The sequence below is a fragment of the Phocoena phocoena genome, chromosome 19 (assembly GCF_963924675.1).
Source record: "Phocoena phocoena chromosome 19, mPhoPho1.1, whole genome shotgun sequence".
NCBI classification, from domain to species: domain Eukaryota; kingdom Metazoa; phylum Chordata; class Mammalia; order Artiodactyla; family Phocoenidae; genus Phocoena; species Phocoena phocoena.
The window spans coordinates 6,597,118-6,620,269 of record NC_089237.1 but is presented as its reverse complement, the minus strand read 5'-3'; the positions used below and the strand labels follow the sequence as shown (position 1 = coordinate 6,620,269).

The following is a 23,152-nucleotide window of genomic DNA, read 5'->3' as shown; positions in this document are numbered from 1 at the left end:
CCAAACCGCATACGATGGAAGCCCGCTGGCCGGGACGCCCTGGGGCTGGCACTGTAGCCATATGATCCACTTTCTGCCCGGGACCAAAGCCCCAGTAATTAGCCAGGCTGTGGGGCTGTGTAGACTCTCCGCTCTGGGGAACGTTCTAGCCGAGAGTGCAGGCGGGCGGCTCCCAGGCCCCTGGGCCAGCCTGGCCGACCACTCACCAGGTAGATGCGGTAGGCGTCCACGCGGTGCAGGGGCCCCCAGCACAGGTCCGTGTCGTTGTACTTGGCCTCGGCCTCCACTCCGCAGGAGTCATTGCCCACGGCGCTGCTGATAGAGAGAACAATGGCTCAGTGTGGGCCTCCCTGCCTGGCCGGGAGCAGAGAGAACCTGCCCTTACTGACCAGGGGCAACTGCCGCGCCCCCGACCCCCCGCCGCGCAGCTGCAGCTTCAGGTCCCATGCTCTGACCCTCCACAAGCCACGTTTTTCTGTCTCTGGGGGCAGGCACCTTATTCCTTATTCCTGCTGCACTGTTTCCCGGCGACTGGTGGGAATCCCAGTCACCTTCCTAGCGGGGCAGTGATGGGGTCGGCGGTGAGCTGTGTGTCTCTGAAGGCCAGGACACACAGCTGGCTGTGATGCGTGCAGAAAAGGGCCTCAGACACGATGGACTCGCTTGGTGTTGGGCTTCTACCCTGAGAAAACACTGCCCCGACTGCCCAAGGAAGCCCCTCTGGCTGCAGCTGGTGTGGGGGGCAGGGAGGACACTCACCAGGTCACCTGCATGAGAGAGAAGGGCACGGCGGCAGCATAGATGGCCAGGTCCCCATACAGGTAGATGATGATGCAGAAATAGAACAGGTTGACCCCCACTGAAAGCAACAAAACCATCGGTCAGGGAGCCACAGGGAGAAGCCTGCCTGCTTTTTTTTTTTTTTTTTTTTTTTTGCAGTACGCGGGCCTCTCACTGTTGCGGCGCACCGGCTCCGGACGTGCAGGCCCAGTGACCATGGCTCATGGGCCCAGCCACTCCACAGCATGTGGGATCTTCCCGGACCGGGGCACGAACCCATGTCCCCTGCATCGGCAGGCGGACTCTCAACCACTGCACCACCAGGGAAGCCCCGGCCTGCTTTTTTGATGACTACAGCTCTACCCCATCCACGGCTTTCGTTCTCCAAGCAGAGTGGGAAAACCACCCCCAAGTCCTGTTTCTCATTCTGGCTACCGACACCGAGATGCTGGCGGGAGACACATCTGCTCGAGACTGTCGCCCGGTGGTGAGCGGGACAGGATCAGAGAGGTTCTGCATCCAGGGTGAGTGTGGGGCGTGGACTGGCCAGGGAGGACCTGGAGGCGTCTTCGCGCTCGGGACAGGCTGACCGGAGGGGAGAAGGAGGGATGGCCTGAGTCAGGGCCTGAACCCCCGGGCTTGCCTGGACCAGGGCCTCCTTCGCAGCCACACACAGGGCTCTAAGATGAAAGACTGAGGGATTGAAAAGAAGAGAACAGGAAGTGGCCCAGCTCCGGAAGCTGAAATCAGGAGGGTGAAAAGCCCTTGATTTCCAAAGACCAAGTGCCTCATTCTGAATGTGGCCCATCACCAAGCACCCAAGAGGAGAAAGGGTGGCCTGGCGCGTTGGGGAGGGAGACAGTGGCAGGAGTGGGACGGCTCACTTCCCTCCTTACAGGAAGCGTCTGCAGGGGAGGATACTGACTTTGGAAGGCATGGGACGCGGAAGCTCCCTCTGCAGAGGCAAACCTTGGTCCCCTCTCCCTCCAGGAGGGGCCTGGACTGGCAGGCGGGAACTCAGGCTCTGGTCTTCATCCCATCGGCCTCTTCTCCTGACCCTGGCAAGTCCCTGACCGTCTCTAATCCTGTGCAGTGAGAAGCATTCAGCCAGTGCTAAATTCCATACGTGATTCCAGCTACAAAGATCAGGGGTAAAAGTGCTGAAAAAAGCATCTGGGCCCTACAACCTCAGGGTCGTGGCCCCAGACGGCCAGTCTCAAACTCCCATTCAGACTGATTGCTTGTTTTTGGTTTCATTGATCTTAAGCTGCTGGAGTCTCCGAGAACAGAAAGAAAAATGAAGTGACAGTTTCCTTCTAATCCACGTGGCTCAGATGAGCCTCTAGGTCCCGGGGGAAAGCCAGGGACATGTTCCTCCTGGGCTATTTGAGGTCGGCTCTGCTCCTAGGAGCCTAGGCGGAAAAGATTCGGAAGATATAGTTCTTGAAAGAACCCTGGATGTCCAAGCTCAGTGGCCCCTGGCGTAGCTGCCACTCACCCCCAGGCTCCGAGCCCAGCCCCCGCTCATCTTTTTGCTCTGAGCTGTCGCTCCTGCAGGGAGGCACTGCCCCTCCCCACTCCCATCCTTTTCTCCACCTGCCGTGGACTCATGTCCGCTGTTTATAAAACTGTCACTGGCCCTCCCTGATCAATAAATTTCATTACGAGACACAAAGTGGGAGGATCAATGAACTTCCTTGAGGACGGCAACGACCAGGACTGGCATTTCTCATTACAAGGACTGAGTCTGGACCCCAAGGGATACTTGTGTGGAGTGTGGCAGCCCTCCCAAAGGTGAAGGTGACAGTCTATGAATTAGGATAGAGCCGAGCAGTGGTTTCAACTGGGGGTGATTTTGTCCCCCACCCCCTACTGGGGACATTTGGCAAAGTCTGAGGACATTTTTGATTGTCACAACTGGCTGGTGCTACTGACGACTAGTGGGTAGAAGCCAGGGATGCTACTCAACATCCTACAACACACAGGGCAGGCCCTGCAATGAAGAAGGACCCAGCCACACAGCTATAGTGGTGAGCTTGAGAAGCCCAGGAGCAGGTGGGAAGAGAGCTTCCTTTAAGTCTGAGCTGCTCTTGTACGAACGTGTTTATTTTCTATCAGATTTGGGTAAACTAGGAGTCTAGTCTGTGGGGCACACACACACACACACACACACACACACACACACACACAAAGACAAAACAAAACCAGGGCTTCCCTGGTGGCGCAGGGGTTAAGAATCCGCCTGCCAATGCAGGGGACACGGGTTTGAGCCCTGGTCCGGGAAGACCCCATGTGCCGCGGAGCAACTAAGCCCATGCGCCACGACTACTGAGCCTGCGCTCTAGAGCCCGCGAGCCACAACTACTGAGCCCGCGCGCCTAGAGCCCGTGCTCCACAACAAGAGAAGCCACTGCAATGAGAAGCCCACGCACTGCAACTAAGAGTAGCCCCCGCTCGCCACAACTAGAGAAAGCCTGCACGTAGCAATGAAAACCCAACACAGCCAAAAATAAATAAATAAAATAAATAAATTAAAAAACAAAACAAAACCACAAGTTCCTAGAATTCTTAAAGAAATCAGGGTGGACTGTGAAACATGAAAATTAGGAAGGACGTTTAAGAGGTATGTGTCCCCCCTCCAAAGTGCATTTTATTTCAGAAGGTTGCATTTGGGAGGAGGCTGTGCAGCAGCCAGAAGGGAATGTTTGCTTCTCTGATCTGAGTCTAACGAGACGGGGAGAGATAGAAACGGAACAAAGGAAAAGCACAGAAGTGCGCCAGACACAACCAATCTGGTTTTTTTTAAATAAGTATATTTATTTTTACTTATATATTTTTGGCTGTGTTGGGGTTTTGTTGCTGTGCGCGGGCCTTCTCTAATTGCGGCAAGTGGGGGCCACTCTTCATTGTGGTGCGTGGGCCTCTCACTGTGGTGGCTTCTCTTGTTGCGGAGCACGGGCCCTAGGTACACGGGCTTCAGTGGTTGTGGAACATGGGCTCAGGAGTTGTGGCTCGTGGGCTCTAGAGCACAGGCTCAGTAGTTGTGGCGCACGGGCTTAGTTGCTCCGCGGCATGTGGGATCTTCCCAGACCAGGGCTCAAACCCGTGTCCCCTGCATTGGCAGGCAGATTCTTAACCACTGTGCCACGAGGGAAGCCCCCAATCTGGTTTTGATAAATTCTGAGAACCCTCAGTGAGGCCGGTCTGGTGGGGAGGACGGAGGGAGGCAGACCCCGAGGCAACCTCAATCAGGATCTTCTGTCACATCACACCATGGTGATAAACGGACCGCCGGATGTCCTAAGAAGCCATTGAGAAGATTCTAGATTCTAGTTTCCACAATCCCCCTCGGCTCTAACTTAGTGCGGCCACATTCAAGACAGGAAAGAACCAAGGGAGACGCTCCCCTCTGCAAACAGGGGCTTTGACAAAGGGGCACAAAATCTCCCAAGGTAACTGCAAGGTCAAGGATTTTTTGAGATGTGTCTGACTTTCTGTGAAGGATCGAACATTTAAAAAAACTAAACCCTAAATAGCTCATCTTCCAAAAGAACAAGATTTGGAACGGAGGTCTAAGCTATTGTTGCCGGAACCAACAAGGCAGCACCCGAGCTGGGTGCTATCCTTCGATCCCACCAAGCCGCAGGTGGAGCACACGGAGAAGTCACGATTAGATGCGCAGAGTCCAGACAGCAGTCCTGAGCGTGGGCTCCTAGCACCCTCTGCTGGTCACCAGGAAGAGACACAGACACACAGACACACACACACACACACACACAGACACACACACACACACACAGACACACACACACACACACACACACACACAACCCTACTGTCAGGATTAGATGCGCAGAGTCCAGATAGCAGTCCTGAGTGTGGGCCCCTAGCGCCCTCTGCTGGCCACCAGGAAGACACGCAGACATACACACAGACGTAGGCAGGCAGGCAGGCAGACAGACAGACACACACACCCTTTCACAAAGTGGTTGCTCTGTCCTGTCCTAAACAGAACAGTCCAGAAGAAAAGAGAAGACAAGTCAGAAGTAATCGAGCAGGAGGCAAAGAACCACCAGCCGCCTCCACTGGCTTCCCTGGAAAGCTGCTTGGGACTCTCAACCCGTGTGAGCTGTAGTCGCTAAGTAGCTGCTTCTTTATTCCTGATGCGCTGATGAGCGGGGAGGAATCCAGGAAAAACCATAAAGTTGTTCACGCCTCTCAGCAAGGCGGTCTCCGGGTTGAGGATCTGCTCCCCCCCCCTCGCCTGCCCCATCCCTAGTTGAGGCGGAAACCCCGCTCCGGCTGCCCCGGCCCCCAAGAAGGCACCAGCTCTGCCCCTGCCCATGCCCCACCTGGAGAAAGCACTCCCACCTTTACTGAAGAACATGGAGGCCATCTGCCCCATCTCCACCCGGTCTGTGATCTCAAAAAGGTTCGGAGATCCATGCCTCTCTGTGGAACCAAGAAGAAAGAGGAAGTGGTTTGTTTTTTTTTTCCTCTCACAAGGAAAAGCTCTTAGAAGGGGTGCTGAGTTCACTGAATTCTCCAGAATAATGACATCCCAACGGGTTCAAACTCCTGAGAAAAGTTTTCCTAATGCTTCCTGCTTGAAACATTTTGAAATATCTAGAGGGACTTCCCTGGCGGTCCAGTGGTTCGGACTCCACACTTGCACTGCAGGGGGTGTGGGTTTGATCCCTGGTTGGGGAACTAAGATCCTGCATGCCATGCAGCATGGCCATAAATAAATAGACTAAATTAAATAAGTAAATAAATACATAAACAAGTAAATAAATAAATCGTCTATAGAAAGGGATCCCAGGGGTGCTCACTGTGGGGTGAGAGGGAAGGCTGGGATGCTTCGCCCTGGCGCAACTGGAGTGTGAGCGTGTGTGCGTGTGTGAGCGTGTGCGTGTGAGAGTGTGTGAGTGTGTGGGCGTGCAAGCGTGTGTGGGTGTGTGCACGTGTGTGCGCGTGAAGGCACATGCGCGTGTGGGAGTATGAGTGTGTTAGTGAGAGTGTGTGAGACTGAGTGTGTGCGCGCACGTGTGTGTGCGTGAGGTCACGTGTGCGTGTGTGTGAGCGTGTGTGTGCACGTGTGTGGGCGTGTGCACGAGTGTGTGTGTGTGTGTGTGTGTGTGTGTGTGTGTGTGTGTGGGGATAGGAGGAAGGACAGAAGTCAGAGAACCGACATTTACTTGAGCTTCCAGGGGCTGAGGTGAAGGGACCTCCCCAAGCTGCATGCGCCAGTTAGCAGCAGAGACAGCAGGGCCGGTGCTCTGCTCTACTGTCCCATGGTGCCGTCCTCGGCTCAACCCTCAGGTGGTAAATGCCAGAGCGTCTCTGTAGGGAGTCCCCGGGGCCCTCTCCACGAGTAAGGGAAAGCCCGCGGACCAGAGGGAAGCACGGGCCAGCCCAGAACCCCAGGACTTACGCACAGACAGGATGGGCCGCTTCTCTGCCCGCGCATCGTTGTCCTGGGTGAGAACATCACTGTCGGAGGCCGTGGAGGACCCATCGTCTTCCTCCTCCTGGGGAGGGGGGGCACAGGGCGGATGAGAACAAACAAGGAAACAGAGGGCACACAGCTCTACAGCAACCCCCGGGGCGGCCAATGGACAGCCTGCTTCCTTTGTGATTTCCTTCTAGAAGGTATCTGATTAGGAAGCTTTCAACACTTCCCTGCTGTCACATTAGAGGGTCAGACACACTGGGAGGGAGAAGCTGCGGCACAGTTCCCGGGTACAAAGGTTCAGAATGACTGAGCCAGCTCAAGGCCGGGGTAGGAGGGACCAACACGGGGATGTTAAAAGAGCAGAGACTGCGTTTGTTCCGTAAGCTGACATGGCTGTGAACTTCAGCTCTGGGTTGGGGTCCTGGAGCAGCGCTGTGGTCAGGAGCCCTCCAGGCGTCGGGAGGGAGAGGACTGGCTGCTGAGGGCCACCTCTTTGCACACGACTGCCTGGGGGCACTGCCTGGAGCCAAGAGCAGCACACACACCTGATGGGTTTCCATTCTCTTCCAGCGGAGCTGAGCGTTGGCTGCCGCCATGGCCTCCACCACAAAGGTAGTTGTCACAAAACTGCAAGGGAAGGCCACGTGTTAACTGCGAAAGGCAGGGAGGAGTTTGGAGAAGGTACAAAATAAAAGGAAAAGCCATTTAAGACCTGACCCGACCAGTAAGCCCAAAGCATTCTCTCTCCTGAGGAAGGGATGGCAACTTCTGAGATGGGTCTGACCTGATAAAAAAGCATGTGTGAATACGTGGTGCCTCTCGTGCTCTTCCTGACGTCTGTCTATATTTAGAATGTATTTCCAGTGCACTGGAGAGAAGGGTGTGAAGTAAGCTGATGGGAAGGAGGGAGAATGAGCCTGGGGGAGAGGTGCTCCCTTGCCCGGGGGGCAAGGTGGTACTGCTCCCCAGAAGGGGCCTGTCGGGGGGCAGAGGTGGGAGAGATGGGAGGATGGACACCAGGTAATGCTCTAAGCTGGGAAGAGGAGACTGGTCCACAAGGGGGCCCTCCCAGAGCTTCTGGGAGGGGCAGCAGGCAGCTCTCACCTCTCCTCGCTAGCCAAGCGGTCAACCCCCAGTTACACACACTAATGGACGGAGCACAGGTGTGGATATAATTGAAAAGGGGGACTTCCCTGGTGGCGCAGTGGTTAAGAATCCGCCTGCCAATGCAGGGATCACGGGTTCAAGCCCTGGTCGGGGAAGATCCCACATGCCACGGAGCAACTAAGCCCGTGCGCCACAACTACAGAGCCCGCGAGCTACAAGTACTGAGCCCACGCTCCTAGAGCCCGCGCTCCACAAAAAGAGAAGCCACCGCTATGAGAAGCCCATGCACCGCAACGAAGAGTAGCCCCCGCTCGCCGCAAAGAGAAAGCCCGTGCGCAGCAACGAAGACCCAATGCAGCCAAAAATAAAATAAATTAATTAAAAAAAATAATAATAATTGAAAAGGACACTTGGCTCTGGAATCATCCCCTCCTTCTTTTTTGGGGGGGTACCTTTACTTTCCTAATAATCTGGTTAGTATTAAAGTAACTGTTACTTCAATATTAGTTATTAAAATAAACTACAATATATTAATGCATAATGTATTTTTAAAAATATTAATTAATTTATTTGGTTGCGCTGGGTCTTCGTTGCAGCAGGTGGGCTCCTTAGTTGTGGCAGGCGAACTCTTAGTTGCGGCATGCATGTGGGATCTAGTCCCCTGACCAGGGATCAAACCCGGGTCCCCTGCACTGGGAGTGCGGAATCTTAACCACTGTGCCGCCAGGGAAGTCCCGATAAACAACGTGTCACTAAGTTAAAGTATACCAATAAATTAATATATTTAATAAATTAAAACGTATTAATAAATTAAAGTATGTTCACATTTTAATTTCCTAATAATCTGGTCCGAAAAGGGAAATTGGGAGGTGACACCAGACGTTTGCTGAGAAGTCAGACTAGAGTGAAAAATCGTCTTTACTTAAGGAAATGGGAGAGACATGGATGACAGCGGGAGGGCTCTCCCTAGCAGCCGGTAGTACAGGGGAGGGCCGCCTTCCTGCTGATAAAGCCTGAGGAATGACTCCGTCCTTGCATCTGTTTCTTGAAGCCACCCGGCAGAGCCTGACGCCAGACTCAACCCCAAGCCCCTGGCCAGACTCGACCCCAAGCCCCTGCCTCGGGCGCTGTCACCTGCTGCAGGCTGGCTGCCTGGCCCGGGAGTCAGGGGGCTGGGGGTCGGGGGGAACGACACAGAGGTTAACCCACACCCACTCCATCTCGGTACGGGTGGGGCAGCCGTCTCTGAAACTACCACTCCGGCCACCGCAGCACCTCCTAGAAAGGTTTCTCACCACCTTGCCTAAGTGACCGTTTTAAGGGCTTTAGATTTCCCCTTCTTTTGGGAAGTAAAACTAAAATCAATCATAAGGCGTAAAGAGGCTTCTCCAGGCTGCACAAAGCCACGTCTGAACGCAGATGGGTTGAACGAGGTTGGGGCGTGGCGGCCCCCAGTAATCACTTCCCGCTCGGGTGGCCGCCTGCGCCGAAGGTCCTTTGAAGGGGACTGCAGGGTCACAGAAGGACAAGGACTTCTGGGGCTGTCGGTCACCAGGGCTCGCAGTACGTAATGCGCCAACAGTCCCTCAAGGCTGGCCACAAAACCCCCCAGAAGAAAACGTGGGAAGAAACTGAAAAACACGGGTGTTTTCCCATCCTGTGCAGCCTCCTCTAGGTCTTAACTCACTTCAGCTACTGAACTGTTTCATTCCTCCACTAGTGCCCCCTCCTTCGTCCTTCCAGTCTGCTGCCCTCCATGGCCATGGACCACCTGCTTCAAACCGCGGCCACCCCAGGCTCCTGAGCCCCTCACCTCGCTGTACGTTTCCCCTTATCACTCATCACCTAACTGAACTCTACACTTGTTACCTTCACTACTAATTGTCCGTCTAATTGTCCATCGAGAAAGGGTACAACAGCGGAGGCAAAGCAGCTGGGTAAGAAACACACGAGCACCACGGTGAGACACCCCACGGCCTAACTGGAGGTCTTCACTTCTCAGTGACTGGGGGTGGACAGCCGCTCCATCAGAGCGAGCCCCTGAGACCTCTGGGCCTCCTCTCCTGGCTCCGGGCACCTGTTAGGATTCCCTCACCACAGAAGTCTTCCCCCACACTGACGGAGAGAGCTCGGGCTTCCTGGGCAGACTCCCCCAGCTCTGCCCCCAGCTCCCCGGGGGTGGCCTCTTACCTCATGAAGCCCAGGAACACCAACAGGATCAGGCTGACGAGCCACCCAGCCGCGGCAAAGGCCTTGGGCATGGTGAGCGCACCGGTGCCCACGATGAGGTTAAACATATACACCAGTCCGACCTGGAAGCGAGAGAGGTGACATTCGAGCCCAGAAATGAACGAACCTCACCCCCGAACGGCTCCCAAGGGTGACCCTGGGCAACGGCAAAACCGTGGAGGCCGGGAGGCCAGGCCTTAGGCAGGCGAGCAGGTAAGTAGGGAGGGTTCCACCCAGGTTCCAGGGGGGCGGGATCTGCAGCCGGCTGCTGGGAGCCGAACGTGAACACCTGGAAGACGGAAGCCCTGGCTTCCATCAGACTTTTCAAAATGTCTCCGGCGTTGGGTTTGATTCTCCACTTTGGCTGTCATCAGCCCCATCCCCTCATCAGTGTGTATTATTCAGAGCCGTGTCTCAGATGACAGCTCTGGGCTCAACCGGACTGCAGGTTTCCTGAGGACGGGCCGTCACGTCTGGGGTACCCGGCACACGGATCAACCCATAGCGCTGACCCCCCCAAAAATTCCCACTTTTCCAAGGCCACTGAGCGCGTGGCCTGATCCTCCTCTCCGCCCGTTCTTGCCAATGCCCTCCGGGACGCCGCCGTACGTGCTGCTTCCCTTTTCCTGTCCTCTGCCCCGTACTAACTTCAGGGGTTAAAAGAAAAAAAGATCATTCACGTGCCATAAAACTCACCCTTTTCAAGTACACAGCCTTGCAGTATTTTCACAAGTTCTGCAACCAGCATCACCATCTAATTCCATTTCATTACCCCACGGAGACACCCCCTACTCAGTGGCAGCCCCTCCCCCTCTCTCCCCTGGCAACCATCCTCCCAGCGGAATTGCTGGGTCACTGACTTCAGGTTTTAAACTTAACTCACACCAACTTGACTCTAGCTCAGCTAATTACAATTATTCCCTTCTCGGGCCCTCCTCGATCATGAAATCCCTTTCGCTGACCTGAAGCCCCTGCCGCCTACAACCCTGTGCACTCCCACTGACCCGCCCTTGTCCTCATCATGACGTCCAGTCCCCCCAAACCCTCCCTACCCAGGCCACCACCTCCACGGTGGCCTCACTGACAATCGGCTGGTTGCTCAAAGCCCACACTGCCCCGAGCTCCCCACACCTTCCCCGTTCTAACCTCTCCGGCCCCCAGCCTCAGAGACGACCTGGCACCCACCTCCTCGACTCCCTAATAGGAAGCCGCTGAAGGCTCCTGGAATTTTTAAAAAATTCTAACTGTGAGTCCCCCTAACAGATGGCCTCTTCAGCTGTGGTCCAGCAGCAACAGATTCTCTTTACTCCTCCGTGTGGACTTGCGAGTATTTCCTACGCACGTAAAGGCTCCAAACCTCCGTCTCCAAGTCCCAGACCCACAGCTCCCATCTCTCCCAAGTGAAGGCTGCACCTCCAACGCTACGGAGGATACGGAGACCGTCTGACATGCGCTCCCCCAAGCCTTGCTCCTTCCGAGCTCAGAAGTCAGTGTGGGCCTCCCCTCTGCCCCCCTCCCCATGTCTGGGGGAGCACGGCTGCTTCCTCTTCCCTGACAGGCTCAGCCCTGCATCTGAGCTGGGCTCAGCTCTCTCTGGAATCCTCTCCTCCTCCTAGCTCTCTCCCCCTCTGACTGCGAACGCTCTTGACACCTTTAAAATGTTGCCCTCTCACTTTCCCTCAGCCCAACTCCTTGAAGGAGCAACCTATATCCTCCGCCTTCATTTCCAACTTCCTCTAGTTTGTGGTTTCCATCCCCAGAACTCTTTTGAAACTGCATTCTTAAAAATCACCAATGACCTCCTATTTGCCAAATCCAGCGGCTTTCTTAGACTTAGTCTTTCTTGCCCTTCTGACGTCAGTGGTCTCTCTTTCTCTCTGCGTTTCTTTTCCTCAGCAACATCATTCAATCCCAAGGCTTTAACCATCATGGCGGACGGTATTTCTCTTAGTGCAAGGCTTTCTGCAGACCTCAAATCCAACTGCCTGCTGGTCACCTCCACCTGGACACCCCAGCGTGGCCTCAGCTCCCCGCTTCCCCTCCATATCCCAGGGCTGGTGATTTTATTTCTGAAGAGTCTTTTGTGGGTGCCTCTGGCTCCTATTCCATTTACAATTCAAGTGAACCATTTCTGGCCTGGCCTATGACAGCAGGTTCCTAACGGGTCTCCCTCTACTCCACTCAACTGGCTAACTTACAGTTTGCTTTACCACTTGTTTCTGGTCATGAGAAGACAAACACCAGAAATACCTATCCATCGCTCGTTTTCACTTCCCCTTTCTGAGAAATATGCACTTTTCTGTATTTAATTTTTTTTCCAAGATGACCACGTGCTGCATTCTTAATCAGAAACACACAAATTAGGGCCCATTCTCAGACCAGCCTCAGTCAGATCTAAAAAACAAGACGAAACAGAGATAGGGAGCAACAGCTACCATTCTGGGGCCCTTGACTGGGAGGGACAGGATTCCGGGCAGGTGCCGACTGGCCATGTGAGTGCTGGACAAACGGGAGGGCGTCCTGTAGAGAGGGAACAGCTCTGCCCAGAGCCCACGTACACTTGACACAGGGCACCAAGCCCTTGTGCCTCCCACCCAGCCCCTCAACTCCCACCCACCACGAGGGGCCCATTCAAATGCTTGTCCCACCATAAAGCCCTTCCCAGTCTCCCGAACCCATCTTGCTCCCCCTCTCAAAGCCCTGGAGCAAAAACACTTCTTACGCCATAGTTTGGGTTTTTTTTTCCTAGTTTGGGTTTTTGATGTTGATGTGTTTATCTTTTCCCCACTATTAAATCTGAGGCTCGCTGCGGTCACAGCCTGCAACTCACTTCTCTCTACATTTCTTGGGGCACCTGGCACACGGCCTCAAGATGGGGGCCCTCAACGGCTCTGGCTCAGGTCCTCTCTGCCGTGAACCTGACAGTCTTCGGCCCCTTTTAAACGTCACGGTCTCACTCTGATCCCCCAGGAGATCCCAGAAGGATTAAGACAAGTTTGAATCGTCTTCCTCTAGCTCCTGACTGGATCACAAAACCGTGATGAGGTTGCCCTGCCGGGAGTCTTGGCCCAGGGTGATGTTATGAGAATAAATGTGAGGGTGACAGCTGGCCTTCTGAACTGACTTTTCACAAATGGGAACGTCTACAAACTAACTTTGCCTTTTGTTGGGTTTAACTTCGATCACTGGCGCTCTGAGGCGAGTACATCCAGGCGTGGGCTCGTTTGCTCACTTACTGCACAGCCACCGAGAGCCTTCCACGGTCCTGGCCCTGTGCTCAGAGCCCAGGGAATGACAGTGAGCAAGACGGACAGGAGGACACAGACAAGAAGACAAACGATGATTACCGCCTCGGAGAGGCGCTCTGAAGGAAAGAAGGGGCTCCGTGACAAAGAACAGTGGGTCAGCACTTCAAGCAGAGGACGGCCTCGTGGTGACATTCAAGCCGGGACCTGAGGGCCGAGCAGGAGCCACCCAGGGAAAGGGCGAGGGAAAGGGCCAGGGAAGACACTGGCAGGTAGGAAGGCCTAAGGTGGGAGAGGGGGAGGGATTTCCCAGGAACTCTGAGGCCAGCGTGGCTGCAGGCGGACTCCCGGGCCCTGGCGCACGGGACAGGGAGTTCGACGTCACAGGCAGGGTTGCAAGCAGGACGCTAAGAGGCCAGGCCCTGATCGATGACCTAACGTCTGATCTCCCGGCAGCTTTGTTCTCTGCGTATCGCTTTTATAAGCTGTAACACTCTGAAGGGCAGAACCTTACTTCTTTATGGAAAACAGCCCCGGTGATGGGCTCGTGACAGAAGTTAAGAGAAAGCAAAGAGGCCTAAGAAAGTGATGGTTCTCAGCCAAAAGTTTTATGGGGATGGGACTTCCCTGGCGGTCCAGTGGTTAGGACTCTGCGCTTTCACTGCAGGAGGCATGGGTTCGATCCCCGGTCAGGGAACTAAGATCCCGCAAGCCGCGGGGCGCGGCCAAAAAAAAAAAAAAGTTTTATGGGGAAATTAAGTAGTACAAGAAGCATCTGTGAATTCAGGGATGCCTGAAAGTCTTGGGATGTGAAAGTCAAGGGTCTACTGTCAAGCAGTGTTTCTCAGCCTGAGCGCTGCTGACACCTGGGGCCAGCTCACTCTGTACTGTGGGCCTGTTCTGTGGATTGTAGGATGTTTAGCAGCATCCCTGGCCTGTACCCACTAGATTCCAGTACCCCCCACCTTGCCCTTGTGTTGTGATGGTCACACCGTCTCCAGACATTGCCAAATGTCCCCTGGGAGGCAAGACTGCCACCAGCTGAGAACCACGGCCGATAAAGATGCAGTGAAATAAACACTCCCAATGGAAACTTCAAATAAAGCTCAGTGAAAAAGACCCTTTACGAAGGTGACAAGGAAGTGAATTAGGGATCAACTACTGGAAGTTCGGAGCAGAAATGAGTCATCACATTTGTCTTGGGCTGTTGCTATGTTCTAGTTCTGAGGCAAGCACTCCGGGCCTGGTGGTACTGCAGGGAATCCCATAGGGAAACATACGGCTTCTCCACCTTCCTGGCCGGAGTCAAACCCTCCTTACTTTCAGTAACGGGGATCAGTAGGGACCAATACCAAGGAGAAGAGCACGACGCAGGAAGCAGACCTGAGCTGGGCCACAGGCCGGGTGGAAGGCAGTTGTGACACAGAAGGAAACGGGGGAGTGAACTGCTCTTCTGTTTGTTAGGGGACAGTTCTGTGGGGACAGCCTGCAGGGAGGCATGACCAAAAGTGGTGAAACAGAACCCTGCTGTGGTCTCAACAAAGAGGGCTATGCAAACCGAGCTTCCTCCTGTTCTGGACTCTTCCCCTGTGGCTGAAGTGCAGAAGACACAGTCCCTGTCCCTTGGGGTGGCTGACCCGCTCCCCTGTGCTCGAGGGGGTTCAGTGCAGCGTTCCCACAGGTATGCATGAGGCAGGGGTCACGGGCACCTTTCAACGGCTTCCCCAACGACAGCTGTCAAAGGAAACAGAAGGTGGCAGAGATGTGGAAGCAACGACTAGGGTTTCAGGCCGGGACACAAGCCCTCTTTCCTTCGAAAGCACCCGCATCGATCTTCCGCGAGACTGGCCGGCGGAAGGCAGCCTCGGCAGTCATCCTTATGTAGCCAGTGACCCCCTTCTTCCTCTATTTTGATCACACGACCCCTTCAGTCCCGAGCCACTCGTGGTCCCCATAAATGGGGAAACAGACACGCCTGTTCTGAGATCACTTATGGGGGGGATGCACGGGCCTAAACCATGCTCCTGCGTCCGGCACTATCCTTGAGAGAGTTTGTCATCCGCGTCCCCTGCGAGGCTCGTCTGCCCATCACACACACACAGTTTATGCAGAAGAATGCGGGCTAAGGCAAACACCCCTGACACCCAGGAGGGGCAAGAACTCCCAACAGGGCACCGCAGAGGTAGGGAGAGGCTCGGTGCTGGGAATGACCGGGTTATGGGCTGATGCACCGCTCAGGGTCACGGTCTCCCAAGGCAGGCAGAGCAGGTTCCGCCCACATCGTACCGGGCAGCATGTGCGGTAAAGTCCATTCTGCAGCCTCTCTGGGCTCAGTGGGTGGTGCACCTCACACCCTTCTCCTGGTCTCACAGGGGATCAAGAACCATTCTTGCAGGATGGCAGAGTTAAGGAAACCTCAGGCAAGAGGTGTGTTCTTGGCTCAAACCGAGACCACTGATCCTGGTTAATGCCACCTCATCCTTAGCACCATCCACCTTCCCCCTGCCCCTCTCTTCACCGGCAGGATAAGAGAATACGAGCAGTTGTTTACGGCCAGCGCCCAGAGTCGGCCCTTGAACACATGCCTCAGACAAAACCAAACACATAGGAAATGGAGGCAAAAATTTAAAAAAGCAGAACCCGCTGAGACTTTTAGGTCTCACTGCCCCATTTCCTGTGGGCACTGCTGATATGTGAAATTACTGAACAGCTAGAGGCACGAGAAAAGTGGGCACATCAAAGGTTTTCCTTCCCAGCACTCAGCTACAGAAATAACTCACTTCCTCGCCTTTCAGCTTACAGATGTTGTAAGATGACGCAGGAACCATGGTGACTTTCATGGACAGCGTCGTGGACATGTCGTTGCTGATACCAAGAGGAGGCTGTGAGCTGTTATGCAATTCCACTAATGAGAGGGGCACGACCTGATTCATTCCAAGGTTCAAGAAAGACTTCCCGGACTTCTCTGGTGGTGCAGTGGTTAAGAATCCATCTGCTAATGCAGGGGACACGGGTTCGAGCCCTGGTCCGGGAGGATCCCACATGCCGCGGAGCAACTAAGCCCGCGCACCACAGCTACTGAGCCTGCGCTCTAGAGCCCTCAAGCCACAACTACTCAAGCCCACGCACCTCGAGCCCATGCTCTGCAACAAGAGAAGCCACCGCAATGAGAAGCCCGTGCACCGCAACGAAGAGAAGCCCCCGCTCGCCGCAACTAGAGAAAGCCTGCGCACAGCAACGAAGACCCAACGCAGCCAAAAATAAATACATTTATTTAAAAAAAAAAGGAAAGACTTCCCTGATAAATTATTCAGGTGAAGAAGGCTCCCTTGGAGCCACACACAAATGGCACAGACCCAGCAGGAGGACCCCAGTGTGAGGGTTTTTGCCAGATGTTCTCAGAGGTGCTTCCTTATGCATCACACCACAGCTCTAGAGTCTATGAAGCTGGCAGAAACAGAGCATGGATCCCCAGGCAGGTGCAGAGCGGGGCAGCTGTTGAAGGTTAGGTACTTTCTAGAAAGAGGCCTCTTGCTACTTAAGGCAGTGCTGCCTTTCTCTGGGATACTTGGCAGCAACATGAATCAATCATTTGATTATTCCGGTCCTCCAGCTACTCATCCAAGCAAGGATTCCGTGATGTAACCATGACCATCTTATATTACACAAAGAAGATAAACTGAGTGTACGTGAGAGGGGTGGGGGTAAAGCAGACCCAAGACAGTGAGAAATCAATCATTCTAGTTGTCCTAGTTACAGACTCCACCCAACGGCAATTGAAGGTCTCTGTATGCTTTCTCTGCCTCTTACACCATCCAAGACTATAAAAGTTGTGCAACTTAAAATTCAGCTGAGAACTGCAGTGGTTTAAACTGCTGAGGGGAGCAGAACCCAGAGTCGACAGCCGACAGCCTTCATCCATCTGAACTGGCCTCAGTTTGCAACTGCTAGCAGCCCTGAGACAAAAATAACGAGGGAGCAAGTCCGGTTTCCTTTCTTGACCACTCTCTGATCAACATGTGAAGAGTGAACAAACCTGACTCTCAACATACATTCACCGTGGCTGCTGCTGAATGGGGTTCCCAGACCGCAGCTATGAAAGCCGCTGGACTCACAAGTACAGTCCACAGGAAGCAGTGTGCTTCTCCAGAAGCCAAGGGCACTGATGTGGGCAAAACAGCTCCAAAAGTAAAACTCACATAGGGAGAATAGAGCTCCCCGGGCTCTGTGATTTCACCCGCCATTTCCAAAAGCGAGGAAGGATCCGTTGGCTGCCAAGGTTCCTTCCGTGCAGGGGCGGCGGCGGCCGCGGCTCCCTAGGAAAAAAACAGACTTCAGCTTTCTGATGGACCTAGACGCGGGGGGAGGGATGTCTACAGAGCCACCCCCTCCCTGTCCTTTAATCACAGCCACTTATGGCCTTATCTGTCAAAAGAGAGCCCGGAGGGAAGGACCTCCCTGTATGATGACACCTGGGTGGTTTCTTCTAACTTTTTCCTGCCTGTGCAGGGCATGTATTCATTACCGCTCAGACTCCAAGTGATTTAAGGGGCCTCAGACGCCACTAAGAGTCACCCACCACAAGGGTCCCCTTTACCCACTCTGGTTATCCCCCATATCATGCCAGGAACAGCGAGCTCACTACCACACAGGGAAGCCAAGCAACTGTCTGCCTCCTCCGCCTAGAGCAAGGGGCTGGGGGCTTTCCTAGGTCGCCCCCCAACCCAACTCCTTGCCCCAGAGCCTCTCCTTCTTAACGGGGCCTCCACGTCTCCCAATCTGCCTTAGGGCTCTCCAGCCTCCCCCTCTTCCCAAGAGGCCCTCTCCGAGCCTCTCCCCCATTTCTTCCTCCCTCCTGGAGGAGCCCCGAGTCTGGCACGACCCCACTCCATCCCACCCTCCCGCTCCGACACCTGCAGCGAAGCTTGCTCCCGCTGCCGCGGCCAACGTCTCCGACCCGGGGTTGCTGCCGGCGACAGCTGTCCCGCACCAGCGCCGGCAGCACGCATGCGCCCGCGCCGGGAGCCCACCTTTTTTGTGCGCGCCTCGGGCGGGGCGCACGGCGCTGATTGGGCGCCTCGCGGAGGCGGGACCGGGATTAGGCCCCGGCGGCTGCCGTCTGCGTGGCGGAAGTGGGCGGGGTTCGCTCCCACGCGCATGCGGGAGGGGCGGCCGCCTGCCAGGTGGGAAAGCGGGGTAGGTTGGAAGGGGTGGATCACACCTGCTGGGGACACGTTCGTCGGCGAGGAGCGGGTGTGAACTTGGCCGTCGCGGGACCCCAGTGGTTGTGGGGGTTCGAGAAGAGTAGCCTGTAACTCCTCACAAAGAGGAGGGGATTGAGGCCTTAAGCCTGCCTCACCCAAGAGTGGCCAGGGAGGCCCCGATGGCTTGGGGGGCAGGAAGAGGGAGGACCCGAGCCCGGGGGGGTGGTCGCTGGGTAAAGGGGTTGGAAATAGGTTTAAGACAGGGCTGAGAAGTAACCGTGGGGCGGAGTCTCAGAACTGGGGCGAGTGATGGCAGTTTTGGTGATGAGTCTTGGTGCTTGAGTGTGGGGCATCGAGCTTCCGGGTGATGGGGCTGAAGGGACTGGCAGAAAAAGCAGCCCATATTTGGCCCCTTGAGATGCGAGCCCAGGATTGTTTAATCATCTTTCACCAGCCGTGTTCCCTTTCTTGCAAAGGGTTTAAAGTCCGTGTTCTCTGAAGTGTTTGGAAAGGAAGAAGGACAGAGGCTCTTCTGACAGCTTAGCCCCAGGAGGCGTTTAGTGAACTGAGAGCCGGGGCTCCCACCCTAAGTGGGAGGAAACTCAGGTGCTGAAATCTTTGCCCTCCCACCCGCAGGCTGCTACCATGAGGTTAAATCAGAACATCTTGCTGCTGGGAAAGAAGGTGGTGCTGGTACCCTACACCCCAGAGCATGTGCCTAGGTAACCATTCCCCTGACATGGGGTGCAAGCCAGCTCTCCAAGGGGCAGCGAGGAGGGTGAGCCTGACTTAACCCCAATCTCAGAGGCTGTTTTCTCTGAGAAGGAGAAACATTGGTGTGAGAAGTAATTGCATACGGGGAAAAGTGAAAACTGAAACAGAGGGCTGTGACCTCCCTGGAAGAAGTCATCCATCCCCCTGTTTCTCCCTCCCATCCCCTCAGCTTCCTTTCTGGCCTTTCAGCCGGGAATTCTTTTATGTAAACTGCATGTGTGCAAGAAAAAAAAGATACTGTCTTCTAATTATAAATGAGTGCCATTCCTCTGGTGCCAGTAAATGGGCTCAGTTCTTGGAAACTAAATGTTAGCTTGTCATAAAACTGAGCAGGTGGGTCGTCGTGATGTCTACTGCTTGGAAAGGGCAGGACCGAGTCGCAGGGTGGGACTGTCGTGGGCCAGGTGACGAATGTCTGGTAGACAGGGATACTGGTGCTGTAGGCGTGTGTTCTCTACTTGTGGTCTTCTGTTTGGGGGTTCCTGGTGCCTGGCCTTTGTGGAGATCTGTCCAGCCTTCTCTGCTGAGTTTGGCTTGCCAGGACCTCCCCTGGGGAATTTGAGGAATGCTGCTCCCCCGCACTGACCCCTGAGATAGGAGAGGAGGCTGGATGGATAGAACTGCCTCCTGCGGTTCTCTTTAGGACTAGCCTGCCTCTAGTTCTTGGGCCTGTGGCCTTCTACCATAGGAGCCATTATAACTCTTTCTTGGGGTTCTTCTCTAACCCTCTGTGAGCCCTGGGGGGGGTCTCCCCTCAGCTATCCATTTCTTCATCTCATAAAGCGTCAGACTTAGGCTTCTCAATTTGTCCTGCCTGCCAAAGGCCAACCCTCCGTCCCCGCAGGTACCACGAGTGGATGAAATCAGAGGAGCTGCGGCGTTTGACAGCCTCCGAGCCGCTGACCCTGGAGCAGGAGTATGTGATGCAGTGCAGCTGGCAGGAAGATGCAGACAGTGAGAAGTGGAGGCCCCGGGCTGTGCCGGTCACGGGAGGGCTGATTCCAGAGGCCTTACCGGGTTCCCACCCTTTACCGTTCCCAGCTGGAGCCCAGCTGGAGCCACAGAAAGTTTGCAAAAAATACTTCGTGAAAAGCTTAGGAGGTGCCTGAAGCCCTCAGACTGCGACGCCCCCTGAAGCAAGTCCCTGTGGCTGACGCTTCCGTCCTCTTCCCCACTCCCTGCACCAGGCGTGAAGGGATTTAGAGAAAGGAAAGCATTTGGGGCTCTGGCTGTAAATCGAGGCCCTGCCCCTTGTGCCCCTTGCCGCAAGCCCCGTGTGGTTCGTGCTCTGAGAATACAGTTGCTGTTTGCAGAAGGCCATCGTCTCCTGCATGAGGCCGATTTAGGCTTTGTAATCAGCTGAAGGAAGTGCTGGCTCCCTTTTCCTGCCCGACTCAGAGACAGTGGTAGTTCTCTGCAGTTCTCTGGCTCGGGTAGGAAGACTGGCCTCCCTGCACTCCTTTGGGGAGTGTAGGTGATAATCCCGTCACCTCCTTCCTCAGAGTGTACCTTCATCGTGCTGGATGCAGAGAAGTGGCAGGCCCAGCTAGGCACCAGCGAAGAAAGCTGCATGGTGGGAGATGTGAACCTCTTCCTCACGGATCTAGGGGACCCCACCTTGGGGGAGATTGAGGTCATGATTGCAGGTTTGTTCCACCGGTCCCTGCCCTCCATCCCTCTGGTCCTCAGATCCGCTGAACCCGAAGCCACCGAGGCTGTGTAGGGCACTCAGAGAGCTCCATGGGCAGCTCCGGCCTTGGTGAGCCTAGCACCTGGCTGGGCAGACTGTCACTCGGCACCCTGTTAGCCTTGTGGCTCACCCCTGGTAGTTCATTTTATTTCCATCTTATGCTTAGGTGTGAACTTAACCTTTGGTTTTAGGGTCTTCAAACTGCAGTCTGCCCCATCCTTGGGGTGGACTGGGGACCCTCCCAAAATAAACGATCTTCTCTGGAGCATCTCCCCATGCCGTGGGAGGAGCCCCTCCAGTTTCTGTGTCCATCAGGGTCCTCGGCCTCTTTCTAAGGGGCCGTGTGACAGCACACTGAGCCGAAGGGGTCAGTTTTGGGGTCAGGTTGCTGGGTGCCTCTAAGCTGTGTGACCCCGGGCGAGTCACTTAACTTCTCTGGGCTTCTGTCTCCTCATCTGCAGAATGGTACCCATATCTGCGAACCTCCTAGGGTTGCGAGGGTGATGTGAGCCGGGCACGCACTGTCAGTGACTGTTGTCATTCCTCCTAGAGCCCAGCTGCAGGGGCCAGGGCTTGGGCACCGAGGCCGTCCTCGTGATGATGTCTTACGGTAAGGAAGGCCGAGCAGGCTATGTTGGGGACAAGTGGCCAGGCCCCGGGAGAAGGCAAGGGCGTGTTGGGAGGGAGCCTTCGGGCCTGAGGGTGGAAGCCAGTGACAGGCGCTTCCATCGCAGGCTGGGACAGGAGGGGCCGACGGTGCTGGGGAGGTGGGGGAGGGCTTCATCCTGCAGCTCATCCCTCTCTAATCTCTTCTGGGAGGAGTGACCAAGCTAGGTCTGACCAAGTTTGAGGCTAAAATTGGGCAAGGAAATGAACCGAGCATGCAGCTGTTCCGGAAGCTTCACTTTGAGCAGGTGAGGACGGTGCCAGCGCAAGGGTGAGGCCTGGGTCTGGGCGGGCCCAGTGGTGCTAGGACTTGGGCCTGTACCTTAGCCGGCCCTGCTCTGTCTGGATCACGTAGGTGGCTGTGAGCAGTGTCTTCCAGGAGGTGACGCTCAGACTGACGATGAGTGAGCGGGAGCGGCAGTGGCTTCTCGAGCAGACCAGCCATGTGGAAGAGAAGCCCTACAGAGCTGGGGCGTCGGAGCGCTGCTGACAGCCGGCCTTGCGGACCAGCCACCCTGTGTGGATGGGGGTGCGAGACCAGAGCGCTGCAGCAGGCACACAGAGGGGGCCTATGGGGCAGACTGCTCTGGCCTTGCTGCAGCCTGGAACTCTCCTCTTGGGGCCCTTCAGACTCCGGGCTGGACTTGCCTTGGCCTCCCTCTGGCTGGCCTTGTGGCCGAGCCACTCCAGGGCCAGCCCCTCCTCCTGGCCAAACCTGGACTCAGACTCTTGGAATCTGGAGTGGATGGCATGAATCCACGGGAAGAGGCAGGGTGGAGGTGGAGACGAGGGGGCGCCTGGTGAATGGGCAGGACCTCCCTTTCCCCCGGAGGGCCAGAGGGGCCACCGAGGCTCTGGCCGGGAGTAAAGCGCACTTCACACTGCACGCAGCTTGCCCTGTTCTCTCACTGGGCCCGTGTGGAGGTGAGCTGCCAGGAGGGCCAGCCTGCGGCATCTGGTCCGGCGTCGTAGGGACGGGGGAGGGGTAGCTCGGTCGTCTGTCATCCAGCAGAAGCAGGTGGGTGTGACCCCGGGAGGTCTGGAAATAAATGAGCTCGGCCTTGAAGGACGGACAGGTGGCTTGGAAAGTGGGCGAGTGTCCTTGCTCCTTCCTCTTTGGAGCCAGTTTTGAGGGTGGAGTAGGTTAGTTTCGGATGCAGCTGCATGTGGCTGGAGTACCCCCCCCTGCCGAGGAAGCTCCGGGCCTCCTCAGTTGCAGGGTGTCCTCCCGAGGGCACCTGCGTCCTCGCTCTCCAGGCCTCTGCCTCTGGGAGCAGCTGCACCCGCGAAGTCCACTAGGGGGTGCCAGAGGCACAGGTTCGGATGACTAGGCTGCATGGCAACCGGGGCTTAACGGGCAGAGCCGGGCCGGGGCTCCCCACCTCACAGCGAGGGGGACACCCTTTGACTTCTAACCCCGTCTCATGCCCTGTCGTAATCAGGGGTGGCCGTCAAGAAAAGTCAGGCGTGTTTCAAAACACAATTGGACAAGAGACTCTTGAGGGCACCTAGGACATTTTCAAGGGGGGGAAATGGTCCCAGGCAAGTTGAGGCACTCGCCCAAGGCCCCAGAGCTTTTGACGGCAGAGCCAGGACTGTGGCTGACGACCCCCAGCTCCCAGGCCTCTCGATCCTGGCCTCGCACACCAGACTACGCATGTGGGAAACTAGAATCTGAAACATGCCTGAAGCTAACACACAAACTTTGCTTGCTGGGGCCCCCAGCCCCTCAGCGACAGTTCCCTCTGAGCCACGTGTTCCTTCCACCTGTCCCCAGCTTAATCAGAGTCAAAAGTCCTGAGGACTTCCCCACCCAGCAGGTGAGGTGGGGAGGGGCCCCTTCTCAGGCCTGCTAACCTGCAGGGGGCCTCCATCAGGGGTCAAAGGGCTGGCTGGGGGCCTGGCCAGGCTCAGCCTAACTGCTTGCCAGTGGTGTCGTAATAAGGGTTCTGAAAGGTTTCTCTTAACAATGGTGGGATTCAAACCTTAACAGGTCAGATAG

General features: G+C 55.6%; 2 protein-coding genes across 7 annotated transcripts in view; one reads left to right on the top strand and one right to left on the bottom strand.

Annotated features, from left to right (window-relative positions):
• Nucleotides 1–17,060, bottom strand: part of TMEM104 (transmembrane protein 104) — a 55,133-nt gene extending 38,073 nt beyond the window's left edge. The window contains exons 1-7 of the mRNA XM_065897629.1: nt 17,016–17,060; nt 9,533–9,654; nt 6,781–6,862; nt 6,215–6,311; nt 5,152–5,232; nt 760–859; nt 207–315 (exon numbers count right to left, since the gene is read on the bottom strand). Coding sequence (XP_065753701.1) covers nt 207–315; nt 760–859; nt 5,152–5,232; nt 6,215–6,311; nt 6,781–6,862; nt 9,533–9,654; nt 17,016–17,060 — 636 coding nt within the window. The remainder of the gene's footprint in view (nt 1–206; nt 316–759; nt 860–5,151; nt 5,233–6,214; nt 6,312–6,780; nt 6,863–9,532; nt 9,655–17,015) is intronic.
• A 1,599-nt stretch (nt 17,061–18,659) lies between these two features.
• NAT9 (N-acetyltransferase 9 (putative)) lies at nt 18,660–22,036 on the top strand. Of its 6 annotated transcripts, none has more exons than XM_065897099.1 (7): nt 18,666–18,742; nt 19,125–19,127; nt 19,639–19,748; nt 20,297–20,440; nt 21,035–21,094; nt 21,319–21,398; nt 21,506–21,640. In XM_065897099.1, exons 1-7 carry the CDS (start codon nt 18,666–18,668, stop codon nt 21,638–21,640), a joined length of 609 nt encoding a protein of 202 aa, XP_065753171.1. The 6 variants fall into 6 exon arrangements, with proteins under 6 accessions (XP_065753169.1, XP_065753171.1, XP_065753168.1 ...); XM_065897096.1 differs by having other exon boundaries at nt 21,304–21,398; XM_065897097.1 differs by lacking the exon at nt 19,125–19,127 and having other exon boundaries at nt 18,660–18,742; nt 21,304–21,398; nt 21,506–22,036.
• Nucleotides 22,037–23,152: the final 1,116 nt, after the last annotated feature.